The 21319-nt window shown below is 38.3% G+C and overlaps 1 protein-coding gene across 3 annotated transcripts in view; it reads right to left on the bottom strand.

Annotated features, from left to right (window-relative positions):
- VCAN (versican) overlaps positions 1-21319 on the bottom strand; it is a 107796-nt gene that overhangs the window by 54666 nt on the left and 31811 nt on the right. For 2 of the 3 annotated variants that reach the window (XM_034656465.1, XM_019808441.2), the window contains 2 exons: positions 15902-16195; positions 6379-9381 (listed from right to left, as the gene is read on the bottom strand). In XM_034656465.1, the coding sequence (XP_034512356.1) occupies positions 6379-9381; positions 15902-16195 (3297 nt within the window). The remainder of the gene's footprint in view (positions 1-6378; positions 9382-15901; positions 16196-21319) is intronic. The other variant, XM_034656466.1, reaches the window with a different exon arrangement.

Genomic DNA, 21319 nt, shown 5'->3' with positions numbered 1-21319 from the left:
CATTGGCAGTGACAGCTAAGTGGTATTTGTCTTTAGATAATGCCCCACCTCAGTAGTAGTTTTGATAACTTTAAGTTGTAACTGCAAATGCTATTTTCAGAAAGAATAGGCTCATGTTGGGAAGATAACAAAGGTCTTTTTAGCTATCTGTGGAACACATCTTTCATTAAACTTCAACCTGTGAAGAAATAATTTCAGTTTCTTAAATTTTTCCTCAAGGTGAGTGGGTTAATAAAACATTCATAGAGCATTTTAAAAATTGAGGGTCTATTGTGTGTTTGTGTGTGTGTGTCTACATGTGAGTGGTGTGTGCATGTAAGTGTGACACATACAAAATACTTCACTTAGAAGGACTTTTTAAAAAGGTAACCTTTGATCTGTAGTATAGGGTTAAGCTCGCTAATAATTTAGAAAAACTAAGGTCAATTCTTTTCCTCAAAGTATAGAAACAAAGGGAAGATAGCCTCCTCCCTTCTCATGATTTAACTAATACAAGAGAAACTCAATCCTTTTCTAGATTTCAGGCAGCGAAGGAGGGATGGCAGAAGCCATCCTAATCCCTGCAGAAAAAAATGTGCTTCTCTGGCAGGAAGCCACAGTGGGAGCCCAGCAAAGAGAACCACTCATGTGTGCAAGCACCAGCCCCAACCAATTTCGGGGATGTACTCCAAAATTCTGCAGGAAAGAAGCAGCCCAGACCCAGGGCTACCAATTTCAGGATGCCATTCTCTTGCCACAGAAGGTATCTGAATAGCATACGTCATCACCCATTTTAGCAGCAAACTAAACCTAAAAGTGTGCCTCCATTTGCCCAGCTGCACTACTTTCCCTAGCTGTCTCACAAATGATCTCTGAAGTTTAAACATGAAAATATATGTAAAATGTGCCCTGAAAGTATCAAGCTCTGTGAGCTTGATGATGATTTAGCTCTGCACACACATGTGATATTCTGAGACGTAACTATGTACTACCTTGATGATGCGTAGGCATCGAAGAGATTGAAACTAGATTTGCAGGTGCCTGGATGGTTTGGTAGGTTAAGCGTCTGCCTTCGGCCTGGGTCATGATCCCGGGATACTGGCATTGAGCCCCTCATTGGGCTCCCTGCTCAGCAGAGAGCCTGCTTCTCTCTCTCCCTTTGCCTGCCTCTCCTCTTGCTTGTGTGCTCTCTCTCTCTCTCTCTCTGTCAAATAAATAAATAAATAAAAGCTTTGGGAAAAAACCCTAGATTTGCTTAATTTGCTTTATTTTGCATCAGACAAAGTTATTCAGAGGTAAATATCAGTGAATGTGTATGATGATAGTGAGATAAAGTATTGATAATCAGACCGATTTAAAAAATGCTTTTATGTTAAAAAAAATCAATTCATTCGGAAACGAATACTTGTGGCTGCTTTCTTTCTAATTCGCTAGATCTTATTATTCTTTTTCCGGCTGTGATCTAAGGTACATTTTATTTTAGAAACTCCCACAAGGTAAGAGAGAGGTTCCAAGAGACTGGGGGTCCTGATCTCCTTTCTCAAATGTTAACCAGAACCGGGCAGCGTGGCTGTACAGTGGTGAGCATGGCCGCCTGTCAAATATTAACCAGAATAGCTGCTCTTTTATCTGCTCAAAATACAGTGTTCCTAATAAGATTTTGTTTGAAAAAAGGAGTCTGCTCTTATAATAAAAAATCTGAAAGTTATTTTTCTACATAATCAAGTCTATCAAGATGAAAAATACGTGATTTTGAAAAGCTATATGAAGCAATCTCACGTAAACATTGCCTTTTACAAAAGACATGAACAGACATTTCTGCAAAGAACACATCCAAATGGCCAACAGACACATGAAAAAGTGCTCCACAGCACTCAGCATCAGGGAAATACAAACCAAAACCACAATGAGATACCACCTCACACCAGTCAGAACGGCTAAAGTTAACAAGTCAGGAAACAACAGATGTTGGCAAAGATGCAGAGAAAGGGGAACCCTCCTACACTGTTGGTGGGAATGCAAGCTGGTGCAGCCACTCTGGAAAACAGTATGGAGGTTCCTCAAAAAGTTGAAAATAGAACTACCCTGTGACCCAGCAATTGCACTGCTGGGTATTTACCCCAAAGATACAAATGTAGTGGTCTGAAGGGGCAGCTACACCCCAATGTTTATAGCAGCAATGTTCACAATAGCCAAACTATGGAAAGAGCCCAGATATCCATTGACAGATGAATGGATAAAGATGATGTGGTATATATATGCAATGGAATATTATGCAGCCATCAAAAAATGAAATCGTATCATTTGCAAGGACATGGATGGAACTAGAGGGTACTATGCTAAGCAAAATAAGCCATTCAGAGAAAGACAATTATCATATGATCTCACTGATATGTGGAATTTGAGAAACAAGGCAGAACATCATAGGGGAAGAGGAAAAAGTGAAACAAGAAGAAACCAGAAAGGGAGACAAACCATAAGAGACTCTTAATCTCAGCAAACAAACTGAGGGTTGTTGGAGTGGAGGGCGGTGGGAGGGATGAGGCGGCTGGGTGATAGATCCTGGGGAGGGTATGTGTTATGGTGAATGCTGTGTATTGTGTAAGACTGATGAATCACAGACCTGTACCCCTGATATAAATAATACATTATATGTGAATAATAAATAAATAATTTAAAAAATTAAAAAAAAACAAAAAAATTGCCCTTTAAAAAATCATGACTGTGCATGCAATGAGATAAACATTGCCATAAATATCACCCACGCGTCTATCTCCTGTTCTCAGAGATAATGTCCCTTACTCTTCATCCTCTCCTCAAAAATTTGTGTACAATTCTCCAAAGTACAAACAAAAATACAGGAGGAATTATCATGAGAGTTATTTCTCAATGATGTAAGCAATAAGGTGCCATAATTTTCAATACAGAAACCAAGCAAAATGAATTCTTAGAGGCCAAAATTATCATTCTCAACATCTCATTAATTTTTAATACCATTACATTAATAATTTCATAAATATCTTAGTATCTGTATCATTTTAGTTTAATATTGGCCTTACACCTGCCTTACACTTAGATATAAACTATAAAACTAGCAAAAAAGAATGCTTGATGAAACAAATAACATCAAGCTAGCCTGACAAACAGTATGTAGTATATATGAACTCATTTAAGAAAAAAACCTAATAAACCACCTATTTTTAAGGTTATAAGTATGAGAACTTGCATAATACTGTTTGAATTTAATATCTGTACATCTCCAAATAATTATTTGGTTTAAAGATAACAGCATAGCAGTTTTTAAAGACATTCACAGTTCTGTCACACCAACTTGTGACATTTTCGATGATTTAGAGGAGCGTTCTTTAAAAAAAAAAAAAGTACAGAATTGAAGAAACTCTTCCCACACCACTGAATCCTGTAGAATTCACGCATGTTCACAAAGAAAACCTTTCAATAATTTTTCAAAATGCAGGTGTGCAAATTACTCCTGAAGTAGAAAGGAGTCATGTTTTCAGTATCCCCTGAACCACTGTTAAACACACCCCATAGCATTTTTCAGCTCATAAAACTTTTATGAGCTGAAAAGTTCCTTCAGATTTTTTTTGACTGCTAACTACAGTTTCCCTCCAGCAACAGCACCTTAAATTGCTATTAAGACCCATTTCAGCAAATATAACATAAATGTGTCTCGAGTAGCATGTTTTGTTTCATAGTAGTTAAAAAAAAATAAGATTTATATGACTTGCTGAGCACAGCAAAAAATTATGAACGCCTTGGTTTAGTGTAGCACGGGTGGCATTTTTGCTTACTTGAATACACAGTACATGTAGAGGTCGGTTCTATGTTTGTGAATAGATTTATACAAGTTCATACATGAACCAAGGATTTTCCAATCTGGAAAAACGTGTCTCGATACATAAAGAAGTTGGTTCCCAGGCACATATGTATTTTTCCTTATTAATGTACACCTGCCTTAGAATCCATTAATTTAACATCTGCTTTAACAATTTTCCTTGCCAAAGTTCAAGATGCTTGAAAAATTAAATTTCTCATAGAAAACAAGTAAAATTAGTAAAAGTGAGCAGTTGGATCTGACTAAACCTCTTTGTCAAGACAATAAACAATGCTTTTAGTCTTAAAGAGAATGACAGACACAAAAAACGATAGATGAAAGAAGGAAACAGAGAGAGGCAGAGAGAGACGGAGGGAGGGAACTAGATAGATACAGGCTATACCCCACCCTGCCCCTCCACACACACATTGGAATCTTGTCCTGATGGCAATACCCAACAATCCCCTTTCCACAGAGTTTTCTGACCTGTTACCAATGCTGAAGAAAAACTGGTTTGAAAGCAAATCATGGTCCCATGTTTTAAAAGTGGAAGAAGGAAGAGGACACACCTAGGCACATCTCCCAGACCCAGCTGACTAAGTGAACAACTCCAATATAAACACACACCTTGTATAAATGGTTTCTGGGTCAGGTTACTCAGACCCTTCATTTTGAGTCGCCATTTACAAACCTAGATTTTTTTTTTTTTCTGATGACGGTCAATGCTTCCAGGGAGATCAAGTTGCACATTTTCTATTTTGTAATTCGATCACCTTAACCTTATCACACAGTTTCCCATTTAGAAGAGTTTTTAAATGCAGAATAGTTTTTACTGTTTTCTATATTATTTGATTTAACTGAGTATCTACACTGACTTGAGAGTCATCTAAATTGGGAAAAACTTCTGCATAGTCACTCAAGCATTTTTAAAAAATTCTCAAATTAAGTGCTAATAGTAATTCCTTTTCACTTCCGTTTTTTCTTTTTCATAGTAATACCATCTTGTCACTTTTCCAGCCCTACTAACAGCAATCCTCATTTCCACAACTTGGCAGCTCATCTTCTCTGACCCCAGTTTCAAGAGGTGGAAAAAGAATATAAGAGATAAGAGACACGATAAATATTTCCAAGAAACAGCATCATTAGCAGGACAGTAATGTCCAACCCTGGCCTCTTTCAACTGTACTATCAAGTGGAGATTAACGCCAATACTCTGGGAATGTATTTCCTTCTACTTACTGCTCTGTGGGAGATTACACTGAGAACATTCTGGATACTAGAAGCATGAAGTTTCCACTTACAGCCCTGGAAGCCAGCTGACCTGACATCGGAGCTGCCTGTTCATTTCCAACAGGTGCACTCCTGAGCACTCTAATGAGGATAGCGTCACTTTTAAGAAAATGACACCCTGAGAGGAATATTTGCAACAGTATGAGAGAAAACGTACAAAAAAAAAAAAATCTTCTAGCCCAACCTCTCGGACCCCAGGCAAGGAAAAAATAACTATTTAATTGAAAGAATTCACATATTCAAACTAGAACATAGCAACTTCACTAAATCAGTGATCTCAACTTCTAAGTTAAAAAGATACAAACCTGAATTGATCTACTAAACTGTATTCACTATGTGTTCTCAGCTCAGCTTACCAAAGTCAAAAGATGGTGCAGTCTGACCTTTAGGAAGCAATAAGTTATGTTCGATAATGAAAATTTCAAGTATTATTCAATGTAAAGAAACAGTTTTTAAGAATTTTGCTGGAGAGAAAAATAAAATGTTTGAGCAGAATAGAAGGCATCAAAAAAATTCCTAGAGATGAAACAATTAAATCATAAAATAAATAACATTAACAGCCTGACTTTTAGGGAACAGAGGTAATGCTGACATACCCATATCTGAAATTATATGTGACACAACGAATTATAGCACTTTCTAGAACTGAGCTAGACTGTATTTGTTCTAAATACGTAAAGCCTCATTAAAATACCCAAGGACAACAGCTTAACAGTATGCTCAACAGGCATTAAAATAACACTTCAACTACAGATCTGGTACCCACCCCACAAACTGTACGACAAACCTATAAAATCCTGGGAGAGAAAAAAAACCAAAGCAAACCTTTAGACGTCCTTCTACCAGCCCTAGACATGTGCAATACAGTTTTAGCTGTCCACAGTGTAAGTATTGAAGGTTAATAGTTAAAGACCAATGGAATGTTAACACAGTCTAGTACTACACTTGAGTAGTAATGCATGGAAAGACACTGAAATTAAAACACTTTGTTCTGCATGTTCCGAAGTGATGTAACAGTGATGATTGGTTATATTAGATGACAAAGCAGGGCTTCTTAGGACTTTTAAAATACCATCGTATCTAACATTCTTCCAAATAACATATTCTTCCAATTCTTGTACAATATATGAAGCTAAAATATAGAATTTTTTTCACACTCCAGTTATCTTCTAATGGCAGCATTTGGTATGTTGATTTTTTTTTTTTTCCAAAAGTAATTTTCAAGATAAAATGCTGATTGCCTTGACTGGTATGTCTAGAAAGCAAAGACTTACCTGTCTTGTTTTCTCTGACCTCAATAATAAAAACATTAATGTCAGGGTGGAATTTTGTCCCTGCTGGGGGTTCTGGAGTGGAAATTGCCTGAGGTCTGATGGCCTCTTTGCCTTCCACAGTGGGTGGTCTTGCAGGCTGAGTAGTGGAGGGAGGACTTGAAGTTGTGAAATACTCTCTGTCAATATCAGTTTCCATTTCCTTCCCTACAACATCCTCCAGGGTAGTGGGAGGAACACGAGATGTTGACTCTCCGATGATGACCATGTCACTGGTTGATTCTTCTCCAGGCTCCCTGTCAATGAGAGGCGGTTTCTCAGTAGCTGCTGAGGATGGCTTGGATGCTGAGGTTGTATGGAGTCTTTCTACTGAACTGAAGGCAGCAGTGATATCACTTGGAACAGTGGCTTTAATTGTTGACAACTGTGGGAGTTCTGTGGCTGTGGGCTTTTCGAATAAGCCTGAGCCTACATCAAAATAATCTAGGGATGTTTTCTCTCTTTTCTCAGTAGTGGTTTCCTCTGTAAGCTGGGGAACATGGGTGCTGAAAGGAGACACAAATTCCCCCGGACTAGCACTTTCTGTCTCATCTTTCTCTTCAGGCTCTGGACTCAAAGACACCATTGGCCCTGTGCTTGATGTTACCACTTCATCTGTTTCTGCTTTGTGCTCCGTGACAGCACCAGCTGGATAAGACAAACCATGCTCAATTTTTCCAACTGGAGTTGTTTCAACAACTGGGACTCTCTCTGAAGCTGTCACCAACCTGTCTTTAGAGACTGTATATGGTGACCCGTCACGCTCTTGTTCACGCACAAGTGTTGCTGCCTCCTCGGCTGTGGCAGCTGTAGAACTGAGAGTAGGAACTGGTTTCTCTGTGGTCGGTTCTTTCCAAGGGAATTCTTCCTGACCTGTTCCCTGCGTAATTTCTGTTGTTGTTCTTACAGTTTCAGGGGAAACTGCTGCTTGGAGGTGAGTCTGATCAATGACATGTATGTCTTGAGAGGGTTCACCTAGAACTTCGCCTTCCGGTGGAACAGAAGGTACCAACACTCCCCATCCTGTCCTGGGAATTACAGAAAGAGGAACAGTAGGGGGGCTGTCCACGTCAGCAGTAGGTTCTTCGGTGCTACTATAATTACCAAACACCAATCCTTCCACGTCTGAAGCGTCTACAAATTGGCGGACAGTAGATACCGGCTTAGAGACATCCATTTCTTCTTCATCCAAAGCACTTCCTTCTGTGGTTGCATGAACAACTTGGTCTTCCACGCTTGTGATAGGTGGAACTCTCTCCTCAGTTGTAGAATCTCTCAAAGTCGGCTTTTCTGCAATGCCAATCGACGTAGTTGGCTGAAATCCAACTGTGAATTTCCCATGGTCTGTTGTGTCTTCCTCGGTAAACTCTTCTAATGGCTTTTGAGTACTACCTGGGATAAGAGTAAATTCATCTCCTTCATCTTCAGTGTGACTTGGGATTTCTTTATCCTTCCCACTCACTTCTGTAGTGGTAAGTAAGGCAGGGGGCAATTTTGGAGGGCCTGCATCTTCTGTGGACTCTAACGGCTTCACTGTTGTATTATCTTCATCCCATGCCCATTTTGATACAGTGACCACCTCCACATTTAAAGTGCTGTGGCTCAAATGCACTGTTGTGATACCCTCACCATCCTCTGTAGTATCTTCATAGCCATCTGTTTCTAATTCAACCGGTGTTTTTGTAGAGTCTTCCTCCACATCTCTTGCCTCTGTTGGCACTACACTGAGCTTTGTTGTTGTCATCGCTGGGGAATCAAAAGATTTGGTCATTTCCACTGCAGACTCTGTAAGATGAATTTCCTCTGACGAAGATGTAGAGAACTTCATTCCAGAGAAGACTTCCTCCTCTATTTTTCCTATAAATGGATCTTTGGTGATCTTTTCCTGTATCTCATCATCAGTATAAGTATCTGTTCTGATCTCTGGACTGAGTGTTTCTGTTCTTTCTCTCCCTTGTGCCATTTCTGTTTGTGGAGAGGGATAAATAACTGTGGGTATTTCCTCAACTAATCTTTTATCACCAGAATAAGGAAACAATTCTACTTCCGTATGATGCCATGATGGGAAAGGTGTGGTGGACACATATTGGCCAAAAAAATCTTCAGTTATCCTTCCATTAGTTTGTTCCTCTTCCCAGTTGTCTGTGGATGATCCATCACTGTCAGGCATAGTTACAGGTGAAAGAATTGTTGATGCTGAGATTGGCTCCCTGTCCTCTAGTGGAGTGGCAGCGGCATCTTCTGAAGTCTTTGACACTGTAACAACTTCAGGTATTTTGCTAAAGACCAAGGTGCTCTGAGCAGATCTAACTGTAAATGTTCTGTCTTCACTGTCATCTTCTCCCAAGGTAAATCCATAGTGGCTTGTAGTCAGAGATTCAGATATAGTGCTTACTGTTTTCTTTTCAGTTTTGGATTCCAGGGTCATTGTTGTAGACACAAACGGTGTTTCAGTTGTGGACAATTCCTTTGAAGGAATGTGCCTTGAGATTTCCATAGATGTTACCAAGGGACCCACTTCTATTTGTTCAATTTGTGTAACCGATTCTTGGATTCGTTTGTCTTCCCTGACACCATCCCATGAATCGGTAGCATGATGGGAGAAGACAGTTGTACTCTGGGGTACTTCTTTCTGAATTTCAGGTATGTCTGGCTTTCCAAGTGGTTCTAAAGCAGAAGGTGAGTAGTAGTCCATATCCCAAGGCTTCATGGTACTCCCAGCAGGTGTGGATGATTCGGTGGCTAATCTGTGTGTGATAGCTTGAGCCTGAACTGTGGTTTTCTGCTCAAAATTGACTATATTTCCCACAGGAGGGGACTTTGTTGTAATGATAGGCAATTCGGTGATTAGAGGGATGACTGGTGTTCTGTCGGTTACCATTTGTAGTTCTTCAGAAAGACTGGATGATGCAGTTTCTGCAAGGATATTCAGTTCGATGGTTGTAGCCTCTGATATATTCTGTTTAGCTAGAAAAATAATTTCAAAGAGTTGATTAGACAAGTCACTAATAAAAAGTTGTACGTCCAGTGTTTGTGAAGTGCTGCTGTGTATTTTGGGGTGACCCAGAAAGTGTTTGTGATGAAGGGTATCTAGAAACTATAATTAAATTAACTCAAGGGCAGACAATCGAACATATCATAGTCACAAACTCATCACTTGTTTTACATTGTAAGGTTTATCTCTGCTTTCATTCATGAAGATGAATGACTGCTTTTGGTTAAGGAAAATGAATATTTTGTAGTTTTAAGACAAGGAGAAGTCCAAAACCATATAAACGCAGAGTATGGAAACAGTAGATAGGTTACTTATCAGAAATTACAGAAGCAACTTGGGGCCGAGTAGGAAAATGCGGTAATACTATTCTGAAGTCCTCTTCTGTCCCCTGCCTCTAGCTTTCTCCCTCCTTCTCAAGCTGCGCTGTGTCTCAGGGGAAAGGGAGTGCCGCAGATTGCAAAACAACAAAAAAGCCACATCAAATGTACCCGAGTTACATGTAAACTATTACATCGTCCATAATGTGGAGGGTTTCATAAAAACAGGATATTAAACTTTTTAATACCACCCTTCACTTGAGTCCAGGTGTTGGGACATTTGTCTTCATCTTCATTTCAACTCTGCAGTATAGCCTTGGGTTTCTAATAAACAATCAGATGTTTCTGGCAGAGGCTGCTTGGCATTTGTGATAGTTCCACGTTTTGCTCTATGTTCTACACACTATGTTTGTAACTCTTATAAGGGTCCTGGTTCCAGGCTTACTTTAGCATGAAACGCAGAAGTAGAACAGGAAGTAAAGTACCCACATGATATATTTTAGGTCCGTAATTACAAATCCCTGGAAACAACTCTCAGCATCAGAAAGAATGGGCTCAGGCAATAAAAAGTAACATGTCATCATAAAATGCTACATTATAATGCCTCCAGATTTACAGAGAATGGCCTCTCCTTTTTAAAGAAATTAAAATTGAGTGTAAAAGTGACAATGCTATAGACAAGATTCCCTTTCAACATAGGGAAAATGCAGCAGCTTAGCAGGCAAAGGTTTTGTTTCTTACGAAAAAATTGGATTTTCAAAAATCAAAAGCTAGTCACCACTAAACTCAGAAGAAACTGTTTAAGGAAGCCGGTAGTCATTGTCTCACCACATTCTGTATGACTTAAAACTAGCTGTATGGCGAATGCTTGCTCTGCCTGATGAGAGCGGTCATATCTGTAGTATCCGTAATATCTGTGTCTAACTCTCAGTAATCCCCAAACAGAAGTCATTGGAAAACTAAACTGGGTATCTCTGAACTCCATCTATTCTGTCAAAACTTAATGATACTAGGGCAGTGAAACTGCTGTGTGTGATACAAGAATTGTAAATATATGTTGTTATGTATTTGTCCAAACCCGCAGAACATACAGCACAAAGGATGAAGCTTTATGTAGTTTGAACTTTGATTATGGTATGTCCACGTGTGTTCATCAGTTGTAACAAATATACCGCTTTGGTGGGTGGTGCTGATAATGGGGGAGGCTGTGCATGAGAAGGGGGCGGGGGTACACAGGAAATCTAACTGCTCTAAAACCTAAAACTGCTCTAAAAACTAAAGTCTATCAAAATAATTTGAGGATAAGATGATGTGATTTTGTTGCAAATCAGACTTGAGTTGTAACAGGTTCTTTATTTTTGTCTGGGATGAGCTGTTATTAGCTGTGGTCATTCCCCAGACCATCCTAAAGCCCAGATTCACTCACGGTAACATTTAAATATTCTCCAAAGTCTGTCACTATTTACCTGTTACTATTTTATGCTGGAACAAAACTAAACAAAAAATAATTGGACTCTTCAAAAACATTATATAATTTTTTTTTCTCCTTGTAAGAAAATCCTTTTCTATATTCATTTCCTGGAAGAAGATTTGGTCTATTTTGATTGACATGAACAACTTCAGGAGCCAAAGTATGGTTGATGAGCTCTCTTTTAATTCGATTCTCTATCCTCTGAAATTCCATAACCATTACCTCATTTCACTGCCAAATATCATGTTCGTCTTCTAACAGCTTTCTTTGGGGAAATAGTAAAATATACATACAGAGAAAGTTCCCATGGAAACATAACATAATCACTTATCACACTGCATATTTGAGAAAAAATAATCATATTATTGTTAATAACAGCAAAAGAACTCATTTTGCTTTTTTTCCTCTGAGTATTGCCATGGCTGATGAAATGAACTTAAAAGGAGATGATATGGCATTCGGGCCAAACAGAAGGCCTGTGAATCAGGTTGTCCCATGTTCCAAACCAAGTTCTTACAATGCTATGAAAATACTTTTATAGTGTTTTAAAAATAAAGGATTCAGATTTTAAAAACTAAATTGTACGCCATTGCCAATTATTACTGTACCATTGGTGTTGCCTCCGTCTAGTCCTGGAGCATAGTAAAGTGACAGCAATATGCCTCAGAGAATCTCCCTTACAAAGCCAGGATTTACGTGACTTTGTTTGCAAAAACAAGGGTTTTCGATCATTCTAGAGCTCTGTTTAAAAGTCTGCTTATAATTAAGTTAATTAATTCTACTATTTGGAATGGAAAACCTCAGACTTCCTTTGGGGTTGGGTGGCTTTTTTGTCAACTTAACAGCTGATTTCCATCATAACTCAGAATATCTGATCATTGTTTCAACCATTCCAAAAAGAGGAAATAATTTTAAAAACTGCATATATCTACAAAGAGGTATCTTAAGAATAAATGTTACTATATTAATGATGACTATTATAAAGGTGAAAATGCAACTCCAAGTTATTCCAAAAGTGTCCTTCCAGAAGAATTCACATGGAGAAATTTTTGAATTGGAAAACTACCAGTGTCCCTTTAGCTTCATTATTAAGGAAGCCAACAGAAATCAGCATATTTCTTTTCCCACAAAAGCTCCCTTCCAACCTTTGCAGCTGTCTTCCACACAGATGTTTTGCATCACTGTACTTATGGTATTTTACGTCCTATGGACTGTCTTCTCTGTGTTTCTGTTATAAGACACGAGGCAGATTTTCCCAATAAAATATAAAGACCCTATTAGCGGCATGATAGTCGATTTAATGCATACCCGTACCGCCTGTATTATACGAAAGTGACTAATTTCAAATTAGTGCTTCTATCAAAATGTTTTCTACGTAATTAACTGTAAACACGAGAGTTCACAAATAGAGTGGATATTCAATAAGTTGATTCGGACTTCATCGTTAAATAAAGGGTAAAGGCTGGAACAATGGCATTAGAATTCAAACTCTTTAAAAAAAGTTTTATGAATGACTGAATGCTAACAGATTGAAATTCAATAAACAGAAAACATATTTAAAATACCGTTTAGGGAAGGATTAGTTTTGGTGCCTACGGTCAGATTATGATCGAGGGCACAAAAAGGATCATAAGCACACCATAGGTTAGAAGGGCAGGCCAACTTTAAAAGTGAACAAATATGTAAGAAGTATAGCATATGAAGTGGTGGGAACTTATTTAGCCTTCTCGAAGCCACAATTTCTAGTCCCTAGCTTAATCAAACAGGGATAGAAAAAGATGAGGGTTCAAAGCTAGATCACATCGATGACCAGACACTGAAATTAAAATTTCAAAACAGGAAAATTATTTCAGTTGAGAAAGATGTTGAGGGACAACTGAACAAATGTGTTGAGTAATAGAAATGAGTTTGGTCTCCAGCTTAAAAAGGAAAAATGGGCTCAAAGTCCAATGCCAACGAATTTAGATAATTAGAAAAACTATCCGACGACGACGGTAACAGGATAGGAGAATGGGTTTTCTAGGAAACAATGCTCTATCTCCCTGTCTTGGAGATCATTAATAACATAACATGAGAGATTATCATGAGTCCTGAGTGGCTTTGATTCACTTAAATTTGGGGATGTATGGGTGATTTTTCAAAGCACCAGGTCTCTAACTTTCACAGAACTTGCTTAACTCTGAGGTCAAAGAAAAATCAAAAGAGCACAATTTAGTTTAATCATCACAGGGAAATACACAGGAAAATTTCATTTCACAAATATACTAATTTCCTTGTTTTTCAAATCTACTTGACATGAATAGATTCTAATTATGCTTGTCATCAGCCATTGTTAATATTCTATTCAGTGATGGTAGAAGGAAAAGAGAATTACAGCAAAGTGAGGTGTGGTATTGTTCATTCACCAAGAAATGGCTTTAAAAACCCCTTCTGCATTTGGTAAAAAGCAAGCAAGAAAAATACGGTTATATTTCTAAATTCCTCTACTTAACCAACCAGGGATACACCCCTGAAATCACTTACGGAACTGTTGCTGAGGTCACAGCTCACATACTTTACCCTAAGGATTTAGCCACCGCTCAACTGTGTGGGAAAAGTGAACAGCAGTCAAGTCAGTATAAGAATATTTTTTAAATTCTTTAAAATATCTACTTTAAAAGAATCCTTGAAAAATGAGTTAGAAATCTGGGGAGGCTGTTGGCATTGCATGTGGTTTACGAAAGATTTTTATGTTATGACTAAGCCTTTTAAATCTTTTAGATGATGACTACATTTTGAATATAATAGGTCTTAGGGAAGAAATAAAAAAGAATCTAACCCTTAGATTAGATTTGGATTAGTTTAGGTTATCCTTTGGTTTGGAAAAAAACCCAAAATTTGAACTGTGATATTTAGAAATTACAGATTTCCAAGTTCTATAGATTTAAATGAATTAGAAAGAAAAAAAACTGGGCCTAAACTTTGAAAGCACTCTCAGATTTTATATAGATTTTTAGTAAGTGGTTATTGTATTTGAATCTAAGTATCTTGTCATTTCATGTGAATTCTTCATTTAAATAAATAATTTAAAACACATCAGGATGAATTCTTTGTGGCTACAGCCTTTGGTTTAAGTTTCACCGTCAGGGAGGAAACAAAAACAACAACGTTGTTTAAAAGTTCTCTCTTGCCAGTTTTATCAAGCACAAGAAAATACAATTGAGCAAGGTAGTCAAGTTGGGTAATTCCACTCCTTTCCTAATTAAACCTCTCTAACCCTGCCCCTGACACGAGTCTGATTTCAGCTCTCAATCACTTAACGAAAAACTGATTTTAGCGCTTCAACTACTTGAAAGTCACGGTTAAAAGAATGTCTATCTTCCTACTTTAAGAGATAGGCTTTCTTTTTTACTGTTGTTTCAGCTTTTCCTGAGAATAACTAAGGAAGGACTTTTCTGTTGTTTCAGGGTCTAGGAACCAAAGTTAGTATTTTCAGTGGCTTTTATGGCCAGCTTATATTGCACTGATACCTGACACAAGGCTTTCACACTCAGAAAGCTGAGTCTATGGGAGGAGACGTGGGCGGAGGCAGCTCAGTGGGGAGGCAGCGGTGCGTGAGATCAAGCCTTTCCGCCACACTAATGGCTATTCTACTCAGACATCCTAGTCGTGACTTTTTGGCTGATAAAGAATGCCTGTGTATTTCACCTTAGAAACAAATTACGTAATAAGCTAGTATATTTTCTATTCGTTTCAGTTACATATTGCTAAAACAAGATATATTGGAAACTTAGTAAAACCCTTTACTATATTTCAATATGACATGGCTCTACTTTGAACATACTCACCCCAAATGCTAGGAAATCTTTGTTTAGCTGTCACAACATTACAGACCCTTCGGTAAAAATCACAGTGAGACTCTGGATTACTCCCTCGTTTGATCAAGCATCCTACAAGCATGATACTATATATTATGTGACTACTATTGCTAAAATAATTTAAGAACATCTGAAAATTAAAATAATTGTTTCATGAACGTGGAGAGGTTTCTTAAAATCAATTTTAAATACCAAACCTAACTGAAGATAGCCTACATTATGCCTTTCAAAGAACATAGACTGTACTTCGGTATATACTAGAGAATTAGTGATTAGAAGGCACATACTTCCATTACTTGAATTAAAATAAGAGAAAAGGAGATATTTATTTATAGCATGGTTACCTGTTAGGTATTAACTGAATTATGATTATCCATTTCGGTTCCAAGTACTCACCTGTAACTACTGAAATTTGAATTCGCTGCCATTTCAAAGAAAGACATACCAAACAAAGACAAAATAAACAGAATTCAAGGCTTCAACTCAGCCACAGTTGGCCTCAACATTATAGCACCAACAATCTAATTACATTTAAGGACTGCATTAATGTTAAAAAAAATTATCAGAAATATGTTCTGTGGTTCTAGGTGCAATGGAGCACAGTTAAGACCATAACTTGACATTTCCTTATCATCTCTAAAAGAACATCCACCTGTCAAACTTCTTGTTGTTTTAACCATATCACTGTCGTTCCGTCTATTGGCTTTTGAAAATCAGTGAACTGTTTCCGTTCTGTGCATACACTGCAAGACATGGAATCCATTCCCATTGCTAGGTGAACACCAATGCATATCTTCGAAGTATTTTTTAAAAATCTGAAATTTTTAAAAAGGTATCAAACACTTACGTTTAAAGCAGTAGGCATCAAATCTGCTATCAGGGGGAGGGAAGCCTGTCTGGTTCTCAAAACGATACAGGGTTCTCACCCCAAGTAAACCACCTCCACACTGGGCCCTGGCCACAGTCACAGGGTGGCGAACGCTGGCGTCAGATAGCCACCCATAATCGCACTGGTCAAAGCCATTCCTCCAAGCTGCTTGGAGCTCCCCCACTGTCGCCAGCCGGGCATCCTGGTTTTCACACTCTTCTTCAGCCTCCTCAAAGGTAAATTTATCAGGAGCAGTGATATGGAACACATCACCTGAAATAAGGAGGGAAAAAACACAACAACAAACGTTGTTTTACTATTCATTCCTTCCCACTTTATGGGTGGGTGGGGGGAGCAGGTAGGAGGATATAACACTTTTTTCATGGCAAGGTAGCAGCTTCTGATACTTTAAAGCAGTAAACAGCATGGTTACTCAATTTTGTCACTGTTAGTGTGACACATACTAGAAAAGTTCATGTATATTAACTTTATTATCAAATGACTGCTTCTATGGCCCATGGGTATACAGAAACAACCATTTGATAATAAAGTTACAACCAATTCTTTAAAATGAACAAACCTTTCCATTGAGTCTTTGGATTACTATCTGGGAAACGAGCTTTCTCTTCCGTGAAAGAGCAGGCTGGAAAGGGAAACTGTACTGAAATTTCACCCAGGTTATTTCACGTTGTTTCATCTGAAATCAAACAGTAGTTCTTGGACCCTCCTTCTCACCTATCGCTACCATCAAAATGGATGAACGCCCACCAAATTAAACAACAAAACAAGAAAAACTCCAGTGTTTGAAGATGGGAAGGGACAGAACCCAGATGGAGTGCTGTGACATGTGAGGCCTGGGACTGCCGTGGTTGCTACGTCAGCCAGGGCTGAGAGTGCACGGACGCCAGCTAACCTTCACTCCCACTCAACTGGCCCAAGTGACCAAGATACCCCTGGAGGAAGGGGCACTTTTTTATTTGCTACACACTCTACCCAAGTGCATACCTCTTGCAGTTGTGTCTGCCCAAAGGGGGCGCCCTTCTCTAGGTCTCACAAAGACACCTTCTGGGCTAGCAGGGGCTCTACCTAGGTTTGAGAGACTCTTCCATTCGCTTATTGATTAACAAAGAAAGGCTGAACGTTTCCTTTGTTCATCATCAGGCCCAATTAGCCAAGAATCTGTTCACAATAACTTAACATGTCACAATAAAATATTCTGGAAATGCTAGAGACTTTGCTAAATTGGTACTTGGGGAGCCAACAAAACAACTGGCGGAAATAAATTCTATGCAAATTAAATGATGCTTCTCACACTTGAGCACAAGTGGCTCAAAGACAGGCAGAATGAGAGAATACCTAAGCAAATATAGCAGGCAGGAGGAATAGAAAATGAGGCGGGGAGGAAGCTAAAATATTGATAGCCCATTACTACAGCAGTGGCGGGTCCCGGTGGCATCTCACCGAGGCTGCTCTCTGATTCTATGATATATTAGACAATGGGGACTCCAGAGCTCTCATGATTCGGCTCTTCACCTGCCTAAAGCCAGATGTAACAAGCAATTGTTTAAAATGAATAGAGCCATTACTCTCTCTGAGTGTGCGATAGCTTTATAAAACATGAAAAATTAGTCAAGGGAAAAATGGCCAAATCACCCACATCACCTTTTATCACCAGGAATCTAAAATAGGCCAAATCCCTAGAAGAGCTATTTGAAGAAGAGAGAGAAAAATGACTTTCACCTGACTGAAAAAAGTAAGGGAGAGGTGGGAATGGGTTTTTGCCCTTAACTGCATAGGCTGGCAAGGACAGTAATCTCAAATCCAAACATACACTGTAAGAACATAGTTCCTGGTCCCCATTCCTGCACTATCTCCCTCCCTAAGAAGTCTTGAAAGCATAAGGGTCACAGTACCACTTACGGAGTGGATCTTCAATAATCCTTGCTAAGTGAATGGCATTTCAAGTTCTTGTTAAGAAACAAGGTGCTCTTTTTCTTCCGTCCTCCCCAAGCAGCACAGTCAAAAAAGCTGACTGCAGCCGAGCTTTGGGGAGCTGCGGTCCAAGAACAGCTGACTCCTCTCACCTATGGATTTGGCTTAAAGCAACAGGGGGAAAGGCAGACAGAGAGACTGTGTCTGTGTGCTCCCGAGCAGCCTCATTCACTTCAAAGGAATGCAAGTGTGAAAGAGGGCGGCGTGCCAAACTGCTTCCCTGCAAGGTAGAACACTTGGCATTTGTTATTACAGCTGGAATATCCTTCTGTTGCCTTCGTTCTCTGCACTCTGACGTACTGCAACTTTGAGGCAAAACCACGGCTCCTTTACGGTCATAAGAGCGGGCAGCCAAGCAGAGCAGGCAGAGAAATAGAATTGAGAGAGTAGAAGTCTGCTACTCCAAACAGCAATGTCAGTCTGCATGTTGGGGAAATCAACTTCTCCAAACGTGGCCAGACCAAAGGGCTAAGAAAGAAAAATGACAGCACCATCTCATGGGTAACTGGATCCCCCTCTCTTAAACAGCAAACATGTTCGAGGTGTTAGAGAAACGAAAGGTTTCCGGAGATGCTGGTAGGCTAAGAAGAGAATTTCCTTATTATTATTAAATCGATACAGATTTACTTATAGAATTTTTACACAGAAACTCTTGTTAAATCTGACTATACTGCAGTCAATTATTTAACTCATTTGTTTGGAAGATGTAATTTCCATCCATCTATCCAATACCCACAAAATAATTATTTTACTTATTTGATTAAATTCTACTATCCCCAAGGCCACCTATTTTCCTTAATATCTAGGAACTTTTCAAACACTGAAAATAAAATTAAAAAAAAAAAACATTGAGAAAGATATCACCATTCGGTTTCATGCAACTCAGATTTAAAAAAAAGATTTAACTGGCACTGAGTTTAAGGTGAGAATCAAAATAGATCATTTATAAAGCTATATATGGCAAATTCTTTTATTTCAAGATGAAGAAAAGAAAAATATTTATTTTAACTGTATTCCAAAAAGTAAATATCTAAGACCTCCTAAATCATGATTGTTTAACAAGAACATTACTTTGCCCACTTCGAAAACCTAATAATATAGTAAAGCACCCACAGTATAGAATTACCTTACTGTATCTTGAAGCTGTCACAATTAATACTGAATCTATACCAGAAATGATAAGTCAAACATCCAAACTTTGCCCATCTTATATTTCAACCTCAAAATATTAAGGCCAGGACATCCTTTTCTAAAATATTTCAGAATATCCTAGCATTCTTTTTATACTGAAACCCAAAACAAAAAAGGTAAGTTAGAAAATAGAAAAAGGTAAGTCAATAGGTAATGCACAGCAGTAACTGAAACTAATTCACATTACTACATGTCCTGGATTCCTAAGACATCTATGACTTCCTGTCAAGTATTTTTTTTTATTCATTAGATGCATGGTTTTAATTAGATAATCCTTTGACATTATATATCTTTTGCCTAACATAATACAAACGTAGGTGACCTATTGTTTAAATCAGGATTAACCTATTAAAAGCTTATTGTTGAAAATGTGGATCAGAAAGACTGTTAACTTAGGGTCCAAGTTCGAAGAACATAATTTCCAAAAATGTCTTCTACAGAGATTCTTGAGACGTGAGTAGGTATTCTATAGAAAAGAGGTTCCATGGACAACTGCATTTGGAAAACAAATGCAAGTGATCTGACAGATTTCTGCAAGACTTCTCAGAGCATTTAATATTACAGTTTATTTATTGAGAGTCCCCACAAGGCAGTTACGATTTGTAAGCCATCTGACCAGAGATGTCTCCTTTACTCATAGAATATTAATTAATAGTCCATGGACCTGTTTCATGGAATAGTTTTCCGAACTCAACGGATCCATAGCAAGTATAACTTGATATTAACTTTCTGGTTGCCTATGCGTCAACCTGCTTAGGATAGGAGCAAAGTGGACCAGGTAACCAAACAGAATCAAAGCAGGAGCCAAAAAGCTAGAGTACAAAGTAAAGGGCATATGGAGTCCATTGCCCAACCCCCCCCCCCCGCCCCGGGGGTTGCATCAAAGCCTGCCAGTGGGAAGAGCAGGCGACCTCCCTGAAGCATCTAAGATGGTATTTAAGATCGATATGGAAGAAGTTCAGCTCCTGAAGATCTTTTTGAGAAAAGTAAACCAAGGAATAGCAGATAAAAGCAGGCTTTCTCCTCAATAATAAATTGTAGGCACAAGGCCCTCCCACAGAAAAAAAAGCACATCCCACAGAAAAAAATGCAGCTTTTAAGCTAAACACTGACCACTTTTACAATGAAAAAGCAGTCAAGATGTTAAGATTTTCATGTTTCCAGTGATCTCTCAGTTTTTAAATCCATAGTCAGGAATTATTTACAGATCAAATTATATGTTCTAAACTATAGTGCAGTGGAATAAAATGAGACAGATACTAAGTCTGGGCTGGTAAAAATAATGTAACTCCAGCCTTGGTCCAAAAATGAATGATCATAAGAGGATGCATCAAGACATAAAGTCCAAAGTCCAGAGGCAAGGGCAAATCAGGCACCAAAGAACCCAGAGAAAGAGAAAGCAAACCTGGGAAATCAAGCAAAGCAACTCAGTACTTTCGCTTAGTTTTTCTCTCTCTACAACATGACTTAATTGGTCAGGTTGTGTAAGCTCCTGGCCCGAAGGTATCTTAAAGGCACCTTTTTGCCTCTGATGTAGATAATAAAAGTTCCTTCTGAATCACAGTACTGCTTTAGAGAGGGAGAGAAAGCAAAATCTTTTGTGAGCTAAAATGTCCATTTTATTAGCACAGAACAAGGCTGTGTTCTCTTTCTACCCCTGAATACTCGTAACTGAGCCATTTAATGTACTTTAGATTTACTGGGTAGTTGCCTTCCCTGATGGCAAACATTACTTTTACAAGTTGACAATGAGTCCACTCTCTAAGTTCCAGAAGCAACCTCTTCAAGGTAGCTACATCTATAAGACGTTTATCATCAAATTGGTAACTAGAGTATAGATTTGGAACATGTTTGTAAATGTTATCTACCTATGAGAGAATACTTAATTTTTCTCTAAAGAGAACAAATAAAATGTCGGGAAAGAAATACACAAAATGTTTTACATATAATTACTTAACATAAAAGGTCAAGTTAATTTAAGTTAGCATAAGTAAGAATTCATTGAGGTGTATACATATATGCTCACATTAGTACACACATGACATATAATAATGCAGAGCAGAGGATTGCACACATAGGATAATTTGCATACCCATCTGAAAAACACATATATGATATCTTAATGCATATTTTTCTAAAATCTCAAGTTAAATGTTATCGGTTTGAATTATTCCTATTATTTCAACTTTCTAGGGATATCCTAGAAGAAACTGG

This window comes from Ailuropoda melanoleuca, chromosome 3 (assembly GCF_002007445.2).
Source record: "Ailuropoda melanoleuca isolate Jingjing chromosome 3, ASM200744v2, whole genome shotgun sequence".
NCBI classification, from domain to species: domain Eukaryota; kingdom Metazoa; phylum Chordata; class Mammalia; order Carnivora; family Ursidae; genus Ailuropoda; species Ailuropoda melanoleuca.
The sequence above is the reverse complement of the archived record's forward strand: the minus strand, read 5'-3'. Positions and strand labels throughout refer to the sequence as shown.